Source organism: Monopterus albus, unplaced genomic scaffold (assembly GCF_001952655.1).
Source record: "Monopterus albus unplaced genomic scaffold, M_albus_1.0 scaffold107.1, whole genome shotgun sequence".
Taxonomy (NCBI): Eukaryota; Metazoa; Chordata; class Actinopteri; order Synbranchiformes; family Synbranchidae; genus Monopterus; species Monopterus albus.
In genome coordinates, this window is record NW_018127987.1 from 1,189,555 (window position 1) to 1,210,880 (window position 21,326).

The window sequence follows — 21,326 nt, forward strand, 5'->3', positions numbered from 1 at the left end:
GGAAAGAGAAGGTAGAGCTGTATGTAAACCGGTATGTACTTATTGTCCTATAAGAGCATATTTAACAAAGAACATAAACAGAGCTGATTTTGTCTTTTTTTTCCAGCTTCCTCCCAGGAGTTGTACCAGAGCAGTCTCTCTCTACATCACCAGTAAAGAGACGCACTCAGTCTCTCAGCGCATTGCCGAAAGATGGAGACAAGAGCAGTCCTGGAAAGGTAACCTTTTCAATACTACTACAATACTAAAACATCGGAATCTAGATCTATATCTAATGCAGTATTGCTCTGTCTTTCTTGTTCATTCTTTCAGAGGGAGAAGGACCATATCCGGCGACCGATGAATGCATTTATGATTTTCAGCAAGCGCCATCGAGCATTGGTGCATCAGCGACATCCAAACCAGGACAACAGGACTGTCAGCAAAATTCTTGGGGAGTGGTGGTATGCTCTGGGACCCAAAGAGAAACAGAAGTACCATGACTTGGCCTTCCAGGTATGCAGATGCATTTGCAGACAAAAGAACCACATTTAATGATGGTTAATATATGAGCTAATGCTATTGTACTAACCTAATGTGCGTATGCTATATTTTGGTGTCCTTTTTTTAACCTAGTTTCTTCTCCTTGTTCTTTCTCCTGATCCCAGGTGAAAGAGGCCCACTTTAAGGCCCACCCAGACTGGAAGTGGTGCAACAAAGACAGGAAGAAGTCCAGCTCTGAAGGCCGTGGGGTCCCAGGGGGCAAAGACATCAGAGAGAGGAGCATGTCTGAGTCCACAGGTTGGTTTCACTTAGCTCTCATGATATAAAACAATTTTTTGCTGTTTACAGTATTCCTGTCCTCTCCAATCATTTAATGGCCCTCTGTTTGCACACTAATAGAGCCCCACTCTGTGGAACTGAAAGGGGTTGGCCCAGGTCTGGTAGGTGCATCCGAGCGGAGTGCAGGAGAAGGTCATGCAGGCCAGCTTACCCGTCCCCGCGCCTTCTCTCAAAGTGCTGTGCACAGCCTGGAGCGGAGTGACAGGGGTAACACACAGGCCCTGACAGAATTGGCACAGGTAGGAGAGCAGAAAAGCTCATAAACCCTGAAAGTTGAATTTCAATATGATGAGGCATATTGTAAACTGGAGACAGGCAGTGTGTAGTACTGTTTTTGTAAACATGATTTGATTAAAAATAAAGCTAAGCTCTGTGGCTGATTTGCTTTTACAAACACTCACATAAAATACTGTGCATTTGTCTGTGACAACATTTCTTATATTTCAGACAAATTATTCAAAGGCACACTAGCACATCTGGCAATTCACGCCCCTTAACCTGTTTAAAAGCATCTCTGCTATATGGCCTCTTACTTCATGATTTCAGATGTGTGGAGATGGAAGCAGTCAATTTTCAAGTCATGCTCCACCTCTGTCACATTCCCAGCGTGGTGTCAGTGAAGACATGACCAGTGATGAGGAACGCATGGTCATCTGTGAGGAGGAGGGAGATGATGATGTCATTGGTAAGATATCAGGCATACTCTACTCATGAAGCTATATTTTAGATTAGAGATATTATAGTGTTAGTGCAGTTTCCAATGTGAAATTCTCACAGTGGGATACTCAGTCAGGAGTATTGTTTAAAATGACTCCAACTAGTTTCTTTTCAGCCACTGGCCACTAGTGGGATGGAAAACTGATACCATAAATCTCCTACACACTCTTTGTCCCTCCTACCACATCCTATTTCTGAGCAACAGCATAACATGTGGATACCTGGTCACTACAAACTGTACAGAATGCAGCTGCCAGTCCATGGCTAGTGTTGGCTCACTAATGAGTAAATTTGTCAATCCAGTAGAACCCTCTGGTTACTCCTAATGTGACACAAAGCACTAATGTTACACAAATCTTGAAATATTCCCAAGTTTAAATCATATAAATTCAATACAAAGGTAAACCCATGCCCATGCTAACATCACCAAAGATGGAAATGCATCCAGAAGGAACAACGCCACATCTGAATAAAGTCTGAGTCCTTTGACTGCTTTTAATGCTCTCCTCTGGTTACTCCTAATGTGACACAAAGCACTAATGTTACACAAATCTTGAAATATTCCCAAGTTTAAATCATATAAATTCAATACAAAGGTAAACCCATGCCCATGCTAACATCACCAAAGATGGAAATGCATCCAGAAGGAACAACGCCACATCTGAATAAAGTCTGAGTCCTTTGACTGCTTTTAATGCTCTTCATCTTAGAAATCCACATTGGTGTTAACCATGGTTTTTGCTCTTTTGTTGTCCTGCTCTCTCTGCAAAAGAGTATGATCTCTTTGGTGTGGCAACCACCGTCTTGGACTTTTAGCTGCCAAGAAGCTTTCCATGGTTGGATGTTTGAAATGACTACTTGTGGTTAGAATAATGCTTCTTATAACCTTCACTAGGGGCGGGCAGGCCATATTTTGAAATCATGGGGTAGTGAAGGTGGAATAACAACAGAAGGGCTGTAGGCAGCAGTGTATCATGGAGGGGGTTAGGATAGCGGAGGGATGTCCTGCCACATTTTCATGTCAGAAAATGTGTAAAAATTATAGTTAATGCACCTTTAACAACAGTAAAGATGCCACTGTGTCACTTTGGCATGGTTTGTTCCTCACTTCCTAATTTAGATCATAATGTGGCTAAACAGTGTTCAGTTTTTGACCACTTCCATGTTTCAGTTTTATACATCTCATGATCTGATGGCGCCGAGTCAGTCACATATGCTATGTTCATATCACACTGTTTAAACTGTAATTAAAAGCAGCCAAATGGAAAAATGTTCACATTAGAATGACGCATAAACACACTCAAATCAGAATAATGGGTATTTTTGATGGTTTCTCCATTCTATCAACATTGTTTGAATGCAGCATTAGTTCCTCCTGACTTGACTGGGTTTTAATAAGTTGCAAGGAATGGCAAGTGTAACTCATGCTCATTTTTAAGTTTGATCATTTTTGACAAATGCAACAGTATTTGTGGTGTCTTATAAGCCAGTGTGGGCTTGGCACTTACGTGTGCATTACATAAATAAAATTGCACTGGACTGGAGTTGTAGTGTATTTGCTTTTTCCCCCACAGAGGACCCTTATCCTAGCAGTTCCATAGACCTCAAATGTAAGGAGCACGTGACTGACAGTGATAGTGAGAATGGCTCTGGAGATGAAAGTGATCAAAAGGTAACATTATTTGTCTTGCTATTTATCTTTTTACTTTATCACATACAGGTTGATTTGTTACTTGAAAGTAGCTAATTTCTCTGCTATCATTCTTTTCTGAAAATATTTTTCTGTCATCCTCTTTAGAGAGTTTTTGCGCCAGTTATTTGCTCCACTACATCATCATCTTCCTCACACAATACCCCTCATGGCAGGAGTGCGTCACTGTCCTCCTACCCCACCAGCAAACGTTATGATGAGGGGAGATCAGGAGGTGTAGGGTTTTCAGATCATAGGAGGAAGGAAAGAGGAGAGGGAGAGGGTAAGGATACATTTGGAGGAGATGGAGGAGGGGGAGTGCAAGCTCTTTCTCTCTCCCTCTCTTCTAGCCAGTCAGTCATCTCCACGTCTCCAGCTGGAGGGCCTCCGTCCTCATCAGTAGGGTCACTTGGTGCAAACCCACTCCTGGGCATTGGCGCTGTGAGGGTGGCCTCTACAGTGGTGACCAATGTTATGCGTCCTGTTATCAGTACACCACTCCCCATCACCAGCAAACCCAGAGATGGAGGCACTTCTTCCAGCCCACATCCTCCAGAGAGGAAGTCTCTGACTTCCCAGGGGCAGACACAACTTCTGATTGGTTCAGGGTCAGGAGGCGGGGCAGCAACCACCGGGGGTGGGTACTATTCTTCATCATCTCCTAATCCTGTAGGTGGAGGTGTGGGCCCAGGTGGTGTAGTGACTAACTTGGTTTTAGGAGGAGCTCTGACTGCTCAATCTGCTGTACAGCTCATTACCCCCTCCCCCCAGCCTCAGCCCTCCCAGCAGCAGGCCCTTCCTTCCACCACTGTTTCAGCACTGCACAGCCAAACCAATGGGCCTCTGCCTCTTCCCCTGCTTCAGCCACAGTTCCTTCCTGCTTCCTCCCTGGCACCCCCTGGGAGTAAGGCCATCACACAAGTTCAGTACATCCTGCCCACCCTACCTGCTAGCACCAACCCAAAGAGTCCACCTCAGCAGCTCAACCAGCCAACCAGTATCTTGCACCTGCCCACAGCTCCACCCGCACATGCGTCCTTGGCCAATGGAAAGCAACAGGGTACAAGTTCACTAACAGGATATACATCCAGCCCTGCAATGGGAGTGGTCAGCCCAGGAACTAGAGGTGAGAGCTTCAGATGAGCAGTCATGACAGTAAGGATCTTTTCACATACAGAATGACATGGGGGGAAAAAAATATACAAAATAGCACATTTTTTGGCAATTTAGATGCACCAAATATATTCATGCCAAATGAGATGAGAATATGGAATATGAAGTTCTAAAAGGTTGCGCTACAAAAGTCCACAACAAGTGATGAAGACCTGCAGGTGCTGGTTCTACTAAATACAAGGAGTGCATCCTATATTGGTAAAAATGCAACTTGGAAAGTTTCACTGTCTGGTGCAGGGTTTAAAAACTGTACCCTGGTTATTTTTGGAGCTACATTAGGATGTCTGTGGGACAATTTGAGGGGTTGTTGCTGAAGCTGCTGCACTTGAAGAAACGAAAGAGCAGTTAAAATGAACTGATCGACCAGGATTAGTGCCTGGCTATATGTCTGAGGTAAAATATATACTGAACATGACTTTAATAAATAGGTTTAGCTGATGGTGCACAATGCACTTGTGGTAACAGTGCTGCAAGTTCCAGCAAGGTGCATCGTGATTGGCCACAGGTATTCATGTCACCAGAGAAAAGTTGAAAAAAAAAAAATCAACTTTGGGGCAAAAAATATATAAGTGCCATTTTGAAGGGTTCTTTGACAGAATATTGGATTGAAAATTACTATTGATGTGAATTTTTTTTTTTTTTTAAGCCAGGAGAATTCACTTCTAGTGTGAAAAAGCCTTAAGGCAAAGTATTTGGGATATGACAAAGCCTTAGGTACATATAGCTAATAATCTCTAGTGACACCTAATGAAATGTTCACTGGCCCACTCTCTCTGTCTTTGCTTTAGTGCAAACACAGTCTCCGGTGCTCCAGGGTAAAATGCTTGTTCCCATGGCAACAGTACGGACTGCACCAGCTGCTGCCCAACAGTTTCCCATTGTGGGTCCACCACTTCCTGTGCAGAATGGTGCTCAGACCGGAAGCAAGGTCAGTAAACAGTTAACTGGAGGCACTAACAAATTTTCTCCATCTTGTTAGACACCAGCTAAATCATTAGTTCACCACTTGGACTCCTCATTCATAACTTTGTCCTAGTCATTTCTTTATGGTTTCCTCTTCAGATCATCCAGATTGCTCCCATGCCTGTGGTCCAGTCCCAGCTGCCTCAGGGTGGAGCAGTGCACCCTGCCAGCCCCTTCCCTGTAACAGTGGGCACAGCTGCTGTGGTGGCTCCAGGATCAGCCCCCTCACAGGCTGTACTACTGCCACCAGCACCGACCAGGTAGGAAATAACACACAAACTGCAATAAGAGAATGAAAATGGATTCTATAGCTCGTGAATCTACACCACCATCCTTTATGTGCTTTTGCTTCTGCACTGGGGCATCCACTGCTGACTTAATAACTTGACACACAAGAATACTGTGCCAAATAACAGTTTCCATTAACTATGGGCTTATAATTTGTGCTGATGTGGTAAGCGTCAACACTTTTGTTCTCCACAACAAACAAAACTAAGAGACCGGATAAGTGTTCAGTTATCAAAATTGACAGTGAAAAGCTTTTCTGCAGTTTTCTTCGCAGAGACCATTTTTATTTTCATTAGACTAAACCAAAACTCAGAAAAACAGCCTTTTCAAACATGCACTTCCCCTGGTTTGCAAAAATATTCTTTCCATAAATGTAACTCTGGCACATGCGTTCCTAATTTTAAAAAACACAGTGATAGTATAACACCTCTGTGCTTGCTGTTATTGTCCTCTTCATCAGACCTGTGGCTTCTGCACTAGCCGGCTCCCCCACCGCAGCATGTTAGCTGCTGTCCTCCTCCTCTTCTACAGTACGTCTCTCTTTTCAGCTAATCACACTGGTTGGACTGTTCCACTTTCCCAAGTGTGTTTTCTGAAGTATTTAACATGAACCTTTTTTTTTACTGTTTTGCTCATACCGCTGGTCCAGACTGCCACTGTGCTTCATCAGCCCTTTTGAGTCTAGGAAAATATTTTTCAGTATTCCTTTAGACAGAGGGAGCAAGCATTCAGCATGAGCGTTTAAGAATTAACATTAACTTTATCTAGTTGCAGAGCAGTCCACGTACATCCATGCTATGCAGCATGCTAACCTCAGCAACAGCAGTATTCTAACTTTAGTTTAGCAAGCCTTACTAGCTTGTTATTAACTTAACAGAAGAGTTGGTCTCTGCTCTTCACAGCATTGAAAAGAAGGTTTTTAGGTATTGCCCTTCTCTTTGTGACACGTTTGAATCTGCATGGGACATTTTTTAATGGAGGTCTGTGTGTGAAAGTCAAAAGCAATGCATTCTTCACTAGATATATGAATTCAATGATGGGAAACAAATAAAGCAAGTAAACACATAAAACTTTACTCAGCTCTGACAAACAGGGTCAACATGCCAGCCTCACTCATCCTACCCTGGACTGCTTTTTGCAGTAGTTACTCCTTTCCATTATCATCAGTTTCTTTCAACTTCATTGATAATAGTAATTTTTTTGTTTGTATGAAATGAAATAGGTTGATGACTTCCATGAAAGGAGGAGTTCTAAAGCACAGCCAGATGAAAAGATGGACCAGCACCATTATTAGCTTTCTATTGAAACTTCTTTCAGTAAATGGTTGAAGGCAAACCACCGGAATCTCATTTCAGAACTTCCCTGAAATGAGTAAACGTGACTTATACAGCAATAATTCCTTAGCAACTATTTTGGACCTGAATAAATTGGGTGGACGTGCACAAAATGTTTCTGTACCGGAGAATAAAAACCAATCTGAACCACTGGACATATGAGAAGAGGCTGTTCAGCCATTTCGAACAGAATGAAATACCTTCTCAAATGGGCCAGTTTATTCTTGTTGAGGTTTTAAATGAGGCAGTTTTATTCTGGGTGGACGTTTATTATGATTAATAATAAACTAAAAAGATACACAAACGCAATGAAGCATTTCCTGATTACTGTTGAACATGTGTAATCAAAATAAATATATTGTCTGGTGTATGGATGGAAATAACTCCAGCCATGTTCTGTTGCATTATAGTTTTAAGGTGGTATAAATAATACAAAGCATTAGGAAGGTGCATTATCCTGCAGTTTGTAGCAAGCAGACAATATGAAAGTCAAAAACTTCAGCAGGGGTGCAGCTTTAGCAGGGCAGCTCTATTCTGGATGTGTTAGTCATGGAGCCGGTGGTCCAAGTTGCCTCTGCTTGCTGCCCCCACACTACCTCTCAGCTTCTAGCGCACACACATAAATATAGCACCAGTCATCCAGTGTTGCTTGCTTGGATGTACATTCACCCACTGACCCTCACTGCAGCACTTTTCTTTTTGTCTTCCTCTTCTTTTTCTGATCATGTATCTGCTCCCACCCACCTATTCTGCCTCATTATTATACCTCAGTACCTTATGACACCACCACTACACCTTTCTCAATATTTTTCATTACACAAATATCATCTTCCTGTCCTGTCTCTCTGACCTCTACATTTTGATTTTTATTCCTCATATTTTTCTCCTCTTGTTTCTCCCATTCAGGATCACCTATGTCCAGTCCACTCCAGGGGTCTCATCCACTCTGCCTCTAGTCTCCACAGCAACAGGCTCTTCCCCCACCCAGCAAGCTCTGCCAGTGCCTGGATCTGCATATGTTCCTTCGCCCCTGGCAACACTCGGGTTCACAGCCATCGCACCACCTGGACAGGCACTTGTTCAGCCACTGGTTGCAGGTCAGTGATGTGGAGAGCTTAATTCATAACTTCTGTAATTTATATGCTGATTCTGTCTTTGTATTATATGAAAGGGGCTATATGAGCAGTGTTAGGCAAATGGGTTTTGGGTCAGATTTGGTCTTCCAACAAAAATATTTAACCCCCTGATATATTTTGAACTTTTTCCTTTCATATTTTGCATTAAAATGTATGTTTTGTATAAATCTTACATAAATAACAATGTAAATACAAGACTAATAGATTTGCAAAGTGGGATGAGCTATTCAGATGGTCCTGGTTCCAGAAGAAAAAGTCCCATTTATTTTTTCCAAAGAAAATGTTACATGACTCACAGTTGGAGCATTTTTATGGCTTGGAGCAGTGTGAAACTTTCCCTGATCAGTCATCAAGTCAAATGATTCCAAAATATCTTGTTCTTACTTAAAAAGTCAAAGGTAGCTGCATCCTAAACCCCTAGAGCATCCTAAATCTATAGATTATATATCACATATTAACCATCCTAGTAAATGGTTTTAACAAGTACTATTTTAAAACATCACTATTTTGTAGTAACAGGAAATTATGCAATAAACACAACTTCTGGAAAATTTAATATTAACTTTTTTGTTTTTAAGTTGTTTCACCACCAATCTGTAATTTATTTTTACTTAGTTTAAAATTTGCATCATCTACCAGTGCTGACTATTTATTTATGTAAACACTGGTTTGAGTTTACTTCATTCTCTGTTTTTTCAATGGGAACACACAACTGTACATACTCATAACTACCTTAGAATTAGCATGTAGTATGGCTTTAAACATGTCTCGTTCTGTGCCAGCTGAACACTGCATGGTGCTAAAATGAAAAATATACAGACGAACAGTGTAGATGAATATAATACACTTGTTTTAAATGAATCAGGTTTTGTGTGAATCCGGACACAGTTCATAACTTTGGCTTGTTTGACCAAAACATTTGTCATTCAACCATATATGACGTGGGCCAATGTTTATCATCTGTCAGTAGCCTGTTAGTTACATTTATAGCCATGTAATGCTACAGAGAACATTTGTTTTCATAAACAGTATGAGTCAGTTTTGCCAAATGATCAGTAAGACAAGCAGCTTTAATTGCTGACCCATGAACTACAGTTTCAACAGGCCAAATGTGACTTGTTAAGTACCTCACACTATTTTAAAAGCTCAATGATTTTCATGTGAGAGTGTTACAGATCATGACTGAGAGTGTTTTGAAAATGACAAGAATTTCTGGTCTCTTGGGTCTGGTGTCTCCTTCATCCAGGTCAGCCACCGCTCCTGGCCACAGCTCAGTCTCCGCAGCCCTCCACTTCAGCCCCTGCCTCAGGCTCTGGGACTCAGATAGTCACCGCTCTCTACCCTCCTTCACCTAGCGTCACTATGGCAACAGGGGTGGTCTCCATGACAGCAGTGCCTCCCAGCGTGGTCTACTCTGTCTCCAGTCCTTCCAGTGCTTCCCCTCACATCCTGCCCAAACACACACCATCTCCTGCCACAATCACGCACCCACATCCAGACAGACAGGCAGACAGACACCTGCCTACGGACAGACCTGCAGATGGACAAACTGACAGGCAGTCTGAGAGGCAGACAGATTTGCTGACGCATTTAGACAGACAGCTTGAGAGGCAGATGCAGACCTCCAGCAGTAGTAGCTCAGTGGCACCACCCAGTGGCTCAGCTGTGTCCATAAGGGCCTGCAGTCCTCCGCTTCAGATCCAAACACCTGGTGCGGCTGCATGTATTGTTTTTAACCAAGACTAAAGTCGAGTTTTTTATTAGTAATTAATTATTTCACTGATAATCAAATGTGTTTATCTTTCAGGTAGCACACCAGGTACACCCAAACTAACTCCACTTCCAGTCAGAACACCTCAGAAAGTGAAGGCAACAGTGGCAAACATCCCTGTAGGCAGCTATGAAGGAGGAGGGAGAGGAAAGGAGAAAGAGCGGGATAAGGAGAGGGAGCGAGAGAGAGAAGCTACAGCCAACAGTCATTTCTCCTTTGATCCTGAGCCAGCAGGCCAGACGAGGTCTCCTTCAACACATCCTGCTGAGGATCTGCCGTCTTCTGACAGACACCTGGAGGGTGCTAGCGCAGGGGATTCCTCTGACACAAGGAACAGGGAAAGCACAAGCACCAAAGAGGTGAGCAACATCACACACTGGCTTTCAGCTCAAATAATATCTGAAAAAGCTTCCGCTTGTTGTTGACACATAACATCTCTGTGCAGGCTGGATGGAAGGAGTCCCTCCCCTCCTCTCCTCTCCCACCTCCATCAGCCACAGAGCCTGTCCTGCCTCCTCCACAGACTGATAAAGATGGTCCTACACCCAAAAAGGTCAAAGCTCGCCCACCACCACTCAAGAAGACTTTTGACTCTGTGGACAAGTGAGTTAACACCTTTGTGAATCTTTAGAGTAAGGTCAGAGAAATGATTGCTGGAAAGTGTATATATACTGTGTATTGTGTGCGTGTGTGTTGGTCTGGCAGGGTGCTGTCAGAGGTGTATTTTGAGGAGCGGTTTGCCGAGCTGCCAGAATTTCGCCCTGAGGAGGTTTTGCCTTCACCCACGCTGCAAAGTCTGGCCACTTCACCCCGTGCCATTCTAGGCAGCTATCGCCGAAAGAGGAAGAACTCTACAGGTCTGATTATAAAGACTACGTATTTCATGATACACTGACTAAATGTTTTTGTACTTGTATCTGTAGTGGAGCAGCTGGCATGAGCGACGGTGTTTATTAACGCACTGTTAGAACTATTTCTGCAATGTTAGAAATGCAATGTTAATGTGCCTAAGAGATTTCTGTGAAGGATCCTGATGAGTAGGAAGATATTTATATCTGTTAATATTACTGTTGATTCATTGTTTATAGTGAATATGAAAGTTATTAGTTTCAACAATAAAACCATAGTCTCAAATAGTATTGTCAACACATTTTCAGTTTGGCAAAGGCTGTACAGTTTGTTGATATTTAGAACCTCAGTTTAATGTTTGTTTCCTGTATGTGTTTCTAGATTTGGACTCAGCAACTGACGATCAAGTCTCTCCTAAAAGAAAGAGTCGGCGGCGCTCAAGCTGCAGCTCAGAGCCCAATACGCCTAAAAGTGCTGCCAAGTGTGAGGGAGACATCTTCACTTTTGACCGAGCAGGTAATACAAAGAAAAGCAAGAGTATGCCACGCACAGAGATAGTTATCCTTTATAAATGTCTTTAAAGTTTGTTTATGGTAGGATCTGTATAGTATTAGCGTAGAATGAGGGGTTTGCATGAAGGGAGCGCCCATGTTTGAGTGTTTGTCTTTTGTGTCTTAATGATGTCACACTTAATGTCACGTTTTCATTTTTTTTTTTTTTAATTAAATGTAGTGATACTATATTAGGCTACTTCTGTGCTGTTCATATGACTTGTCCCTCCTAGTGGGTTCTCTCACAACAGCAGCATGTTGGCTTCTGCCCTTCTCCTCTCCTAACGTACATCCCTCTCCTCAGCCATCTCTTCCTGACCCTCTCTTGCTGCTTCAGCAGCACCGGTAAATATTCTGAAAGAAATCAACTGGATCGCTAATCACACTGATCGGACTGATCAGCTTTCCAGCATTTGTCGATATTCCTCTGGTCTGAGGAGGCAAACATTCAGGGTCAGAGTTGATGAACTAGCATGAACTTGATCTAGTTTGTATGTATGTGAGAGAGAGAAACAGCATGGCACGGAGGGACCGAGCAAATACATGCGCTATGCACAGAACAGCATTGAAATGAGATTTAACCGATGCTTTTTAAATCGCTATGTGGCGGTCAACAGTGGCGATGGTGGTGCAGTGGATAGAGCAGTTGTCTCCCAACCAGAAGGTTCAAGGTTCGAATCTCGGTGTCTGCAGTCCACATGTCGAAGTGTCCTTGGACAAGACACTGAACCCCCAAGTTAACCCATGATGGCAGCGCTTATGCATGCAGTGGCCCGGGTCCCCTTGGCTCCAAACAAAATTTTGTTGTATGTGTCAAAATGTTGCAACGACAATAAAATAAAAGCTTCTTCTTCTTCAATGTTGATATTGAGACAGCACGCCACAGATTAGTCTGTGTATGGGGAAACACTGTATACATAACATTTAAACTCTTCTGAGTGAAAACAATGAGAAACTGGGTAACAATACAAAGATGCTTATTTGTCTTTTTTGAAAGTCCAAATGATTATGGTGCATTACAAAGCTATAATTACAGTACAAAGTTATAATTCTTACTTTTTTCTTTGTCTAACAAGAAATGTTTACATGTTAGGAAGTCTTAAGATTTATTTTTGTCAAACTGGTGTTTGTATTTGGGTCAAATAGGGGTCGCTTTTACACACTGCTGTATCCTGCCTTTTGAACTGTTTCAAATATGGGGCCTAAAGGGACATAAATAAAGCTGTTCATGATCGCAACCAGTTTCCTGACTACTTAACCACTCCACCTGTTTGTCCCCTGTCCCAGCTACAGACAGTGAAGACATCCTGGCAGAACTGGAGTTTGATAAGGTGCCGTACTCTTCCCTACGACGAACACTGGACCAGAGGAGGGCACTGGTCATGCAGCTGTTCCAGGAGCAGGGCTTCTTTCCATCAGGTAAACCAGAAACACACACCCTGTAGTTTTCAGAAATGCATTTTCCCACTAGTAGACATTGACTTTTTTTTTTGTCCTGCTCCCAGCTCAAGCCACTGCAGCCTTCCAGACGAGATACTCCGACATATTTCCCACAAAGGTGTGTCTGCAGCTGAAGATCAGGGAGGTCCGGCAGAAGATCATGCAGACAGCTGCTCCCTCTGATGCCTCTGGTTTAGGTGTCTCTGAGTCAACCAGCTCTCTCCCTGGACCTTCTGGGTCTCAGTCAGGGGAGGGATCTGGGAGAGGAGGTGGGGACCTGCAGGATGAAGAAGGTGAGCACAGGACAGAAGCAAGCCCAGAAGATCCTCGGGATTCACAGGACTCTTCTAGATGAGGGATGCTGACATATTAGATTGACCAGTCAGTGGCTGCTGAAGTCACACCTTTTTACCCACACACGCTTTCATGTTTTTTATACACACTCGTAATTCTCTGATCACATCATTTCTTTCAATCCCCACCAACCACCTTTGGAGTGAGAGATGTTTGTATGCAGTGTTGGGACTTTTTTTTGTAGGTGTAGCCCTTGTATCAAAAAAAGGACATTGGATATCCAGTGGCACAAAAATGACTGAATACCACAATGCACATACTCACCCTGCAAACTTTTAAATTCCCACACTTGAATTAGCACTATGTATTAACCACCCTGGAGAAAGCCCCCGTTGACGCCAGTGAACGAAGGATTATTGTATACAGCTGCATTCATTTGCCTTGAATAAGAAAGGGTTCTAGTTTTGGACACAGAGACCTGCTTAACCCCTTCTGAGACTGTGAAAAGTCAGCAGTTTTGAAAAGAGGACATATGTTTTGATATTGTTTTTATTATGGTTAGAGGAGCGAAAGCCGTAAGCATCTGCTAGAGGAACAACCTGTATGTATACTTAACTGTTGTTGTACTTGTCTTGTTTCTGCTGACATTCGAGGGCTGGGCCCTCAACAGCTGAAAATGATTTGATTTGAAAAGAGAATTCATTGCTATGGACCTGGAAAGATCATTTGTCCATTTTATTGTAGACCTTCAGGAGAGGTCTACCAAAGGTGACTGAAAAATTGACTGAAACTTAAGTGGACTTCTGGCAGTGCCATCATTCCTGCAATCACCTGTCTGGCCAGGTCCTCCCTTCTTGCGACTGACCCTAGCACATGCCAGTAGGTAGGAACCAAGCATTCCTGTGCCTCTCATTCGCGAATTACAAAGGAAGGAGGTGGGTCAGAGTCAACGGGCACATCCTGGCTCTCAGAGGTCAGGCTGTTAAGGCCTTAATCCTCTATTGCCAAGCGGTTTTATTAACTTTTTTAAAATAATTTGATTTATATTTAACATTTGTCATATTCAGTTTGTTGTTGTACTATTACTATGGTTATTATTACTCCTCATATTGCAATGAACCCTGATCCTTAGTTCTGCTCTCAGTGCTGTCAGATGTTTCCCTCATCTGATTTCTTGTACTAGTTTTTTTTTCCCTTTTTTTTTTTTTTTGTAATCTAATTTTGGAGGCAGGTGAGTGATGCTGCTCCATACCAGTTCCTCCATTGTAGTCTTCCCTTGACTGGCCTCTCACCTCAGCAAGGACCTGCGTTGTTTTTATTGTTATTTCAAAGAAGACAAACACAACCTGGACCTTTATATCCTTTCAACAGTAATAAGCCGTAGGTTTTTAGACAACCCTGTATGCCTCTTTGTCCCTCGCTGAGTTCTATACCCTCAACACTTGTACATCTCCTTCCTCCACCTCTTTCCTTCCCTCCTTCCTCTCTGTCACTTTATTGCTCTCTCCCATCCTCCTTTTTAGACAGGTGGAGAGAAAACCGGGGGAAGTGAGGGGAGGGTACCAAATCAAAGAGAGCTGGTAGGATATAATACTGGTTGTGTCTTTGTGCAAGACTCGGTTGTGTTGTAAATAATTACTGTAGAGTCGGTAGACTCCTATTATTGATAAGGAAAAATCCATCATTGAACCTAAGTTGACTTTTGAGACACCCATTACTCAAGACAAACACGTGAATGGGGGAAAAAAAAAACAATAAATATGGCTACTAATGTTTTTGTGTTATACTCCTTGTTTTGCTGTTCCAGTATACAAGAGAGGAATTTATATGAATAATTTAAGTTTGTATCTGTACCTTTACGTATGCAAATAGGTGTTCAATTAAAGTGAATTTATCGCTGGCAATGTCAAAAATTGGTTTTCCTTAAACAGCAATACAATACACCAATTCAATCTAGGACAACATCTGAAATGAAGCATAATTTTTGTCCCACTCTTTAAATGTAACATCAGCACATTAAAGTTTAGCTCAATCATCTCTGCAGCATACAAAGGTGACTAACAGGTCAGTGAAGTTTTATTGAATGAGACTGTGAAACAAATATTGATCATCTTGAAAAAACATTTACTGATTTCACTTATTTACAACAGAATACTTTGCTTCAACGGCACAACTAAACCTTTTAACAGAAGAAAAATCACCTCATGTAAATGATCAAATGAACTGTACAATGTCATCTGAGACACAACCGATGGCCCTTATTCATAGAGAATGCCACATCCTACATTTTAGTCTGCATCATTTCAAAACATTTAACACTGATCCCTCGTGTTTGTAAAGGAGGGAGGCTGGCATACTTTGGTCTGTTTTGAACATCATATATATTTTGTCATTCTTTTTCAGTACATACGTGCTTCTGGTAAATCATAACTGAATACCAATTCTCACAGTAGTCAGTCTTTGTTAAGACTAGTACTGAACTCATCCAATAGGCGATAGTGTTTTTGTTCACTTGTCCTCAGAGGAGCTGCAGTCCATCCACGGCAACTGTGTCCATGGCGAGGCCGTTCTCCAAAGCTGTGTGGTAGATCTCCAAGGCTTGCTCCAGAGGCAGCGCCCCTCCCTCACTGGTCTCAATGATAGCAATGGTCTCTCCGAACTCATTACACATGATAGTGCCCTGTGCCTAAGAGAGAAATCACAGTAAGTTCAACTAACAGCAAAGAATGGGTGCAGTCAAAATGACAGTTCCTATTAAATGTTATCCTCTCACCAATTTCAATGGTTTAAACTTAGATCAATAGGACTAAGCTTACTCTCCATACAAACCAGCTCATGTTAGCTTATTGCTTTCAAATGGCATGGTTTTTTTTTTAAGTGATGAAGTGACTTGGAGATCCATTCTGACCTGTTGAAGATCTGAGGCTTCAATCTGGATTAGCTGAGGCTGTTCATTATCTAGTTCCACTGCCGAAGTGTCCACCACTGCCACAGCAGAGCTGGTCTCCGCTGCTGCCTGAGCAGCAGCCTCTTCTTCCAGCCTCTGTTGCCTGGCATGAGTCTTTTTGTGGTTCCTCAGGTTGGAGAAAGTCTTGAAGGCTTTGCCGCACAGGGGGCAAACATGTGGCCGTTCGCCTGTGTGTGTTCGACGGTGTTCAGCTAGGTGCATACTCTGAATGAAACTCTTTCCACATAGTTCACAGCGAAATGGCCGCTCACCTGAGTGTGTGCGCAAGTGCTCTCGCAGATGTGTGTTCTGACGAAAGCGCTTGCCACACACTTGGCAGGGGAATGGGCGCTCACCAGTGTGGACTCGCTGATGAAGTGCAACTCCGGAGGAAGATACAAACAGTTTGCCACAGATAGGGCACTGATGCGCTTTAGGCCGCTTCCCTGAGGTGCACCGCGTTCGCCCAGGGCAGGCGAAGTGGCCCAGTCTGTGAAGTCGCAGATTGGCAGGAGAATTTAGCTTTTTCCCACAAATATTGCAATCCAGGGCTCCGCGTGCAAGACTGGCTGAATCCCTTGATTCTGTCTCTGCTATGGCTGAGATGGGGACCTCTGATGTCACACCTGTGCCCAACTCTGCATGGATGTCTGGCTCTTGGCCCACTTCTGCCCCAGTACCAGCCTGCACCAAGACAGGGTGCTGTTCCAGGCAGTGGCTGTCTCGTTGCCTCTTGGTCAAGAAGCCAGCCTCACAGTGGAGACAGGAGAAAGGAGCTGGTGCCCCTGGGTGTTGAGAGAAGCGGTGTGCCGCTAACTTAGTGGGCCAGCGAAATGTGGCGGGGCAGTCAGGGCAGCACAGTGTCACAGCACTGGAGTGCAACAGGCTGTGCTGACGGAGGTTGGAGGACTGGGAAAAAGAGCGTTGGCAGAAATCGCAGCGGTACGGGCGCACTCCAGAGTGGATGAGGTTGTGTCGCATTAGATTGGCTAAAGATGAGAAGGTTTTGCCACAGTCAGAACACTGGAAAGGCCTCTCGCCGGTATGTGTACGTATGTGATTGCGCACATGGATCTGCTTCTTAAAAGACTTTCCACAGATGTCACAGACAAAGCTGCGCTCAGGGACATGGGACTTGCGTCGATGGTGAACTAGCTGCAGCTGGGACGGAAAGGTTTTAGAGCATGAGCGACAAGAAAAAGCAATTCTGAATGAAGCTGCTTCTGTTGAGTCAGTGGAGCTAGATGTGACTCCTACACCTGTGTTATCCAAGGGTGCTGGGTTTGCCGCTAAGTCAGACTTTACTGCATCTTCCACCTGCTGGGAGTTATCAGTGGTGCATTCAAGTGGGACAGACATCTCCTTGTTGTCATTCTCTCCCTGCTTATCCACTTCACCCCCTTCCACTTTACCCGGAGAACTTTGTACTGGATCTCCCAATTTTTCCATCTCTTCCTCTGTGAGAGGGGCCATCATGTTGGCCTCATCAGTGTGTGAATTCCTCTTCTCTCTAGCTCTCTGTAGGATGGCAAGAGCAGAGAGAGATGCTCTTCTTGGAGCTGAGACCTAAAAAAGACAAAAGGTATTTGTTAAACTGAACTCTTAAGGTTGTGGACACAGTTGGGAGATTGAAATACTTATATTATTACCATAGAAACGGGCGTGGGTCGGTCAGATGAATCACGGTTGAGGTGGGTCCGACGGTGGTAGAGGTACTTGGTCATGTTGGTGAAGGTTTTGCTGCAGAACTGACACTTGTGAAGGGGGTCTGTAGTGTGGGACTTCCTGTAAGAAACCAGGAGAAAAAGATGAAACAGACAAAAAGATTCAAAAATTCATATCAGCTTGTCAGTTTCTCATTATTCTCTAGGCTGCTGTGGTGTCTCTGAACCTTTTACCTGTGCATAATGAGAGTCATCTCAGTGGTGAAGCCACTGCCACAGTCCACGCACAGGTACCTGGCCACGCCTGAGTGAGTACGCATGTGTGTCTGCAGAGATGCTGCCTTCTTGAACACCTTGCCACATTCTGGACATTCATGTGTGCCCTGTTCATGCACACGTCTGTGAGCAGCTAGCCGGTTGATGGAAGTGAAGGTGCGGTTGCAGATGTCACAGCGTTGTGGCTTAGCCCAGATTGCTGCTTTTTTTTCTGCTTCTCTAATCCTAATGTCCTCCACGTTCTCTGTGATCTCTTCCCTTCCTCGCACTTCCTCAAAACCACTCATGACCCCCGACTCGCCACTCTCTTTGTCCTGAGCCAGGAAGTGCTCTCCCTGGTGCTGGAGGAAGTCCTCTGGGGTCTGGAAAAGCAGGGAGCACTCTGAACACTCATAAGGGTGGATGACCACCACCTCTGTTTGCTGCTGCTGGGTGTTATCCTGAAGGTTGGGGGCCAACCTCAACTCCAGTCTCCTGACCCCGTTCTCCAAGACGTTTAGCTTTGCTGAGGAGCCTCGGCCCACAGCAGACAACAGAGGGGGTAGCTTGGAACGCCACGGACTGGGACTGATTGAGGTGTCTGCCAGGGCTTGAGCTGTAAGAATCTGCAGGTGCATGGTGGCAGAGCCGGGAGTCGGCGTCACAGGAGGCAGCAGGGAGGGGCGAGAGGGTGCAGTAGGTTTAGAGACAGACTGACATTTCTTCTGTTGTTGCTGTTGCTGCTGGGCAAGTACCTGGAAAATACACACAATATATATAAAAATGAGCTTTAGGAGAGTAAAACTTCAAAACCCATCAGGCATCTGCTCTGTTGTGGTATTCAAATCTGAGTACCTGTGCCAAGATCTCCCCAGCCTGTTGCTCACTTAGCACATAGTTCTGCACATTGTTCAGTGGAGTGATCGTGCCATCAGGCTGTAGCAAATATTCCTGTTGCAAGGAAAAAAACAAACAAACAAAAAAACACTGGTTATCATTTGTTAAATTATAAATAACTGTGACACAAAAAAGCTTGTATCTTAGTATTTAGGACTTAATGTCACAATCAATTCAATAGAGATTATCTTAGCATCTCAGACTGATCCCTTACTGTGGTCTCAGTGTTACTGTGAGTGCTGCTCCTGCTGTGGGTCCGCCGGTGCTCCAGCCAGGTCTCAGCTGAGTTAAACAGAGCCAGACAGTCAAGACACTGATACTGAACCGGACCTGATGTCTGAGCCTCTGACCCGTCTTCCTCTGTCTCCAGGACCTCACATATCTCTGGAGATCAGTCAAACACACACAATATGTTGTTTCTTAACCACAGCCACACAGATGACAAAAATGTTGAATGAACACCTTAAATGTGAAAACATATTCTGCGGCAGAAAACTGACAACTGAGTATGACAAAATGACGTTTTACTGAGAACCGTTTGCGTCCTGTCACAAGGCCACATTATTAACCGGTACAAATGGATTTCCTGATAAAAATACATCAGTTCATTTCCACAGAATAACATCAAATAATTATCAACAGTACATTATTGATATCTCACCACATTCCAATTTCTCTTGCCTGCTCAAAACATACTAAAATCAGTGTCACCTTGTTCCACCTCCATCCCGGCCTCCCTCATGTGCATCTCTTGATGCTGCAGCAGCTCCTCTGGGTTCACAAGGATGGCCCCACACTCCAAACACTGGTACTGCTGGCTCTGCCCCATCTCTGGGACACCCTGGATGGTCACTGCGTCCCCTACCTCCCCTTCTCCATCTCCCTCTTGGCCAGTATGTATCTGTTGGTGGATCAGCACATCCTCGAGGGTGTTGAAGAGCTGCTGGCACTCACTGCACATATACTGGTGCGTCACATACTCAACTTCTGCCTCTTCCTGTTGCTCAGCCATGCTGGTACTGTGTGTGTGTGTGTGTGTTTTTATGTAAATTGAAAGTGTATCATGAAAAGGAATGTGTGACAGGTGTGAAACTTCACCGCTGTGCTCAATGAATGAAGACTACTTTTGTCATCGAGAAGGCCAGTATGGTACATGCCTGAAATAAACAAAAAAATGACATCAACAACTGAATAATATCAAGACAAAAATCAGCAAATATATAATAGCCATAAAATGACTGAAACGTTTTTCGCACAACGATATATCTGCCATTCATTTCTTAGTTTATAGTCTGTTTCTTACAATAAAAAGACAGCAGTGTTCACAGAGATATAATAAACCCCACGGACAAACACCACAATTTTCATCCGTTAGCCAAATGAAGGCCGTCTACTGCTAGCAATACAACCACTACTCAGAATAGGCTAGTGAATGTATAATTGTCCTACATATGCGTTTCATATATTTGTTTACAGTGTGTGATGGCATATGGAGAGCTGTTGGCGGCGCTCCCTCCGACACTGAAGACCTGTTTTTCGACACCGCGGTTTCCTTACAGCGGCTCCCGGGTTCGTTGGCGGTCCGTCAGGCGGCGCTACCCACTTTTCCCCGAAGCTCTCCGGCTACGACGGTGGGCCCTTCTTTCCACTTACCTCTCATTTACTCTCGTTGGATAATCACTCGTGTAGTCATCGCTCATCGTTCACATTAGCATGCGCTTTATGCCAGTCCCTCGTCACCATTTGTGGCGTGAAAAAAAATTAAGTGTCCGTGAGAAATAAGATTTCAAAGCGTGTGAGGAAACGTTTACCCACCGATAGCCTCCATTCTCGTGATACGTAGCCCCGCCCAGTGCGGTAACTTCAACGTTTCAGATTCTGCAATTGGACAGGTTGACTGTAAATCATAGAGTTTTCTTTACTGATGGGAAATGTAGTTTTTTGCCATCACAGTACAATGATATTTTGCTTTTACACCTAGACCTTTTTGTTTTCAACTGTTTGTTTATGAGTTCTGTAATATTACTTGGATACTTTGCCTATTTTGACAGAATTTATATTTGCACTGTACAAACTAGCTAAGAGAGATGCAGTTTCTAATTATTTACCAGATTAGGAAAATGTGTTTTCGGATAGATAATTTACAATTATGGATGTAAAATCTGGCCTATCATAAGATTGATTGGGTGCGATTTTTAAAAAAGACAAACAAGACATTTTCCCATTCCAGAGGTAAAACATACATTCTGGGAAATACAAAGGCCGATAGATACGTCCCAAAATCTCTACAAATTTGATCATTTCACGATGAACAAGTTTAACACATAAAACACAAGTAGTGGTTGGCAATGGTTTTAACAAATCTAGTTAAGAAATGATAAGAACGATATAATCTGAGTCAATTCTAATGATGCTTCCTTTATTTTATTATAGTTCATATATTTGTGAAGCAATGGCCACTTTTGCGAAAATGCTGAGGACAAAGTTTGCAGTGAGCAGTGACATAAAATTCAACGTCATACTTTAGATATTAGG

The 21,326-nt window shown here is 43.5% G+C and overlaps 2 protein-coding genes across 7 annotated transcripts in view; one reads left to right on the forward strand and one right to left on the reverse strand.

Annotated features, from left to right (window-relative positions):
* The window catches only part of cicb (capicua transcriptional repressor b), a 39,420-nt gene extending 24,492 nt beyond the window's left edge, over positions 1 to 14,928 (forward strand). For 2 of the 4 annotated variants that reach the window (XM_020610796.1, XM_020610795.1), the window contains exons 5-21: positions 107 to 218; positions 313 to 495; positions 648 to 780; positions 883 to 1,061; positions 1,369 to 1,507; positions 3,114 to 3,211; positions 3,338 to 4,355; positions 5,191 to 5,330; positions 5,465 to 5,625; positions 7,894 to 8,084; positions 9,370 to 9,834; positions 9,931 to 10,253; positions 10,340 to 10,497; positions 10,591 to 10,751; positions 11,125 to 11,259; positions 12,582 to 12,713; positions 12,800 to 14,928. In XM_020610796.1, the coding sequence (XP_020466452.1) occupies positions 107 to 218; positions 313 to 495; positions 648 to 780; positions 883 to 1,061; positions 1,369 to 1,507; positions 3,114 to 3,211; positions 3,338 to 4,355; positions 5,191 to 5,330; positions 5,465 to 5,625; positions 7,894 to 8,084; positions 9,370 to 9,834; positions 9,931 to 10,253; positions 10,340 to 10,497; positions 10,591 to 10,751; positions 11,125 to 11,259; positions 12,582 to 12,713; positions 12,800 to 13,089 (4,018 nt within the window). In that variant the 3' untranslated portion in view covers positions 13,090 to 14,928. The remainder of the gene's footprint in view (positions 1 to 106; positions 219 to 312; positions 496 to 647; positions 781 to 882; positions 1,062 to 1,368; positions 1,508 to 3,113; positions 3,212 to 3,337; positions 4,356 to 5,190; positions 5,331 to 5,464; positions 5,626 to 7,893; positions 8,085 to 9,369; positions 9,835 to 9,930; positions 10,254 to 10,339; positions 10,498 to 10,590; positions 10,752 to 11,124; positions 11,260 to 12,581; positions 12,714 to 12,799) is intronic. The other 2 variants (XM_020610797.1, XM_020610798.1) reach the window with 2 other exon arrangements.
* Positions 14,929 to 15,394: 466 nt separating this feature from the next.
* znf526 (zinc finger protein 526) lies at positions 15,395 to 20,788 on the reverse strand. Of its 3 annotated transcripts, none has more exons than XM_020610801.1 (8): positions 20,607 to 20,788; positions 19,503 to 19,948; positions 19,006 to 19,175; positions 18,750 to 18,845; positions 17,874 to 18,649; positions 17,625 to 17,760; positions 15,937 to 17,541; positions 15,395 to 15,714 (listed from the first exon to the last, which is right to left on the reverse strand). In XM_020610801.1, exons 2-8 carry the CDS (start codon positions 19,801 to 19,803, stop codon positions 15,547 to 15,549), a joined length of 3,252 nt encoding a protein of 1,083 aa, XP_020466457.1. In that variant the 5' UTR covers positions 19,804 to 19,948; positions 20,607 to 20,788; the 3' UTR covers positions 15,395 to 15,546. The 3 variants fall into 3 exon arrangements, with proteins under 3 accessions (XP_020466457.1, XP_020466455.1, XP_020466456.1); XM_020610799.1 differs by lacking the exon at positions 20,607 to 20,788 and adding an exon at positions 20,445 to 20,600; XM_020610800.1 differs by lacking the exon at positions 20,607 to 20,788 and adding an exon at positions 20,266 to 20,600.
* Between the last annotated feature and the right edge of the window lie 538 nt (positions 20,789 to 21,326).

What these genes read in the sequence shown, in the direction of transcription:
- znf526 (XM_020610801.1), bottom strand. Translation starts at nt 19,803, where the DNA reads ATGGCTGAGCAACAGGAAGAGGCAGAAGTTGAGTATGTGACGCACCAG. An exon ending in CGGGATGGAGGTGGAACAAG is followed by an intron (nt 19,176 to 19,502) that starts GTGACACTGATT and finishes ACTGATCTCCAG; the next exon opens with AGATATGTGAGGTCCTGGAG. An exon ending in ACAGTAACACTGAGACCACA is followed by an intron (nt 18,846 to 19,005) that starts GTAAGGGATCAG and finishes TCCTTGCAACAG; the next exon opens with GAATATTTGCTACAGCCTGA.